General features: G+C 38.3%; 1 protein-coding gene across 2 annotated transcripts in view; it reads right to left on the minus strand.

The window, feature by feature from the left end:
* The window catches only part of ube2j1 (ubiquitin-conjugating enzyme E2, J1), a 41,328-nt gene extending 39,619 nt beyond the window's left edge, over nt 1–1,709 (minus strand). Inside the window, exon 1 of one of the 2 annotated variants that reach the window (XM_023414866.2) lies at nt 1,641–1,709. Coding sequence is in view for 1 of the 2 variants with exons in the window: in XM_023414865.2 (XP_023270633.1) it covers nt 1,219–1,249 (31 nt within the window). In the remaining variant the exon portion in view is untranslated. Of the gene's footprint in view, nt 1–1,218; nt 1,585–1,640 lie in introns of those variants that run through there. The other variant, XM_023414865.2, reaches the window with a different exon arrangement.
* Between the last annotated feature and the right edge of the window lie 283 nt (nt 1,710–1,992).

Genomic DNA, 1,992 nt, shown 5'->3' on the forward strand with positions numbered 1-1,992 from the left:
TCTTTGATTTCTTACTGCTGTAACCCTGATAGTATATTTGGTTTCTCAAAACCGGGATCATATAGATTTCTTAAAAAACATTATGATGTTAGCATGTGAACATGCTAATGACATATACATAACTGGTATAAAATCTGATCATTACTTAGATACAAATGTCCATTTTAATATTGTCAATCACAAGGTTTATTATCATGCACTATTATTATATATCTCAAAATCAATCCACTGAGTCTATTCTATTCCCTTCTTTCTACTGGTGCACTGGATTTTAGGCTGTTTTTGTTTGCTTGTTTGTTTGTGTTTGTAGACCAAAAAATTTGTCTACAAAAAAAAAGTAATTGAAAAATAATCAGCAGATAAATCAGTAATTAAATAATCATTACTAATGCAGCACTTGTATAAATGTCATGCATCTTGGGCATGAAAAGTTATATTGCTTTAACTTGTCTATCCATTTCCCAGCCAAATAAAGTCTGAGTTTACTTTTAAATGATTTGAATATTTGTCTTATTTTACAAAGCAGTCCTGCACACATACCAGTATTGCTATGTGTTTTTAGTCTTATACAGCCTCATCTATAGGCCAGATCTGCAAGAATCACATACGGAGTTTTGATACTAGCTGTGATTCACTAGCTAGGTAAATAACACATCCAGTGTACAACGACCACTGCCTGTGAATATCATTACAAGTCCGAACTAGCAGCCTGACCCCACCTAGGTCATCTTCTGTGTTCAAAGCCCTCACTTCTGCCAGCTGTTCCACCTAAAAACCAGGAAAACATTGTTCCCAAATGACAATGACTGAGGCTACACGGGCAAACAAAGTGTAGCATGACACGGCTCAATAACACCAGGGGACTCTTTAAGCCCAGGAAGTGAGCTATGCCAGCGCAGTTCCCATGGAAGCTACATGTATATATTAAGATGATTTTTGTTCTGAATACAGCATGATGCAGAAAAGTATCTCCATGTAGAGTAAACAAGTGGAGGAAGCTAGCAAACATAAACACTGAGAAACAGAGTCAATATACTTAGCATACAGGTCGTGTCAGTGTAGTAATTTAGTTTTGACGGACCTTTCGTAACAAATTGTTGTATGTTAATTAAGAAATGTCAACAGTAAACTAGTAGATTTTCGATGTGTTAGTCGTGTTAGCAAAGCTCGCTGACAGCTGCAGCCCAGCAGAAAAACAACCCTTGAAAACGAGCTTACCTGGACTCTTTAGGTTATATTTATTCTCCATACTGACAGACGTGGAGCCCTCAGTTAAAACGATGAAGTGCTGATGAGTTTCAGTCGCTAACTCGCTAGCTAGCTACCAGCTACCTACTTTACGTTAGCTTTACTTAGCAGCCTCGGCTAGCTTTCTTCGATCCTTAAAACAAGAGCAATACGGCTGAAACCGGAGGTGGTCCTCTCTCTCCGGTGCTCCGGTACGTAGCTAAGATAGAGACAGTCTGAACCCAGCCGATACAAGAGCAGAGAAGAGTTGTTTCTCAAGTTATCCGTTGTTTCGGTTTTGAAACTATTTGTTAAACGTTATCTGCGTGACGTCATTTGTGGGAACGTAAACAGGAAGTGAATGTGTGGGCTGCGTTTGAGTAGTAAACAAAACAAAAAAATCATTTCCTAACCATTTTTCTTTTACGTGGATGGAAAACGCCACGAAGTCAAGGAGAGATGTGGAGGAGACTTCACTTAGGAGACTCAGGAGAAGACGGTGATGAGAGAATCAGACTACACTTACACTAGGGTTTTAGGGTTTTGTTTTTTTAAAGCAACTTTATTTACAACACATGGAAGACAGGTACAGTGAAAAACTCAGGTCTATAATTCAAACAGGGTAAAGTTTCCTGGCCGGAACAGAATCACACTTCCCGGGAAAGGATGTTTTCAGTTTATCCAAAGGATACACATCAATTTCTCAAAGGAGGCAACAGCAGCATAGATATTGTTGAAAATAAAAACAAAATAAACACAATTGAA

This window comes from Seriola lalandi, unplaced genomic scaffold (assembly GCF_002814215.2).
Source record: "Seriola lalandi dorsalis isolate HSWRI2012SDOR001 ecotype SW California unplaced genomic scaffold, Sedor1 jcf7180002054544, whole genome shotgun sequence".
In the NCBI taxonomy this organism is placed as follows: Eukaryota; Metazoa; Chordata; class Actinopteri; order Carangiformes; family Carangidae; genus Seriola; species Seriola lalandi.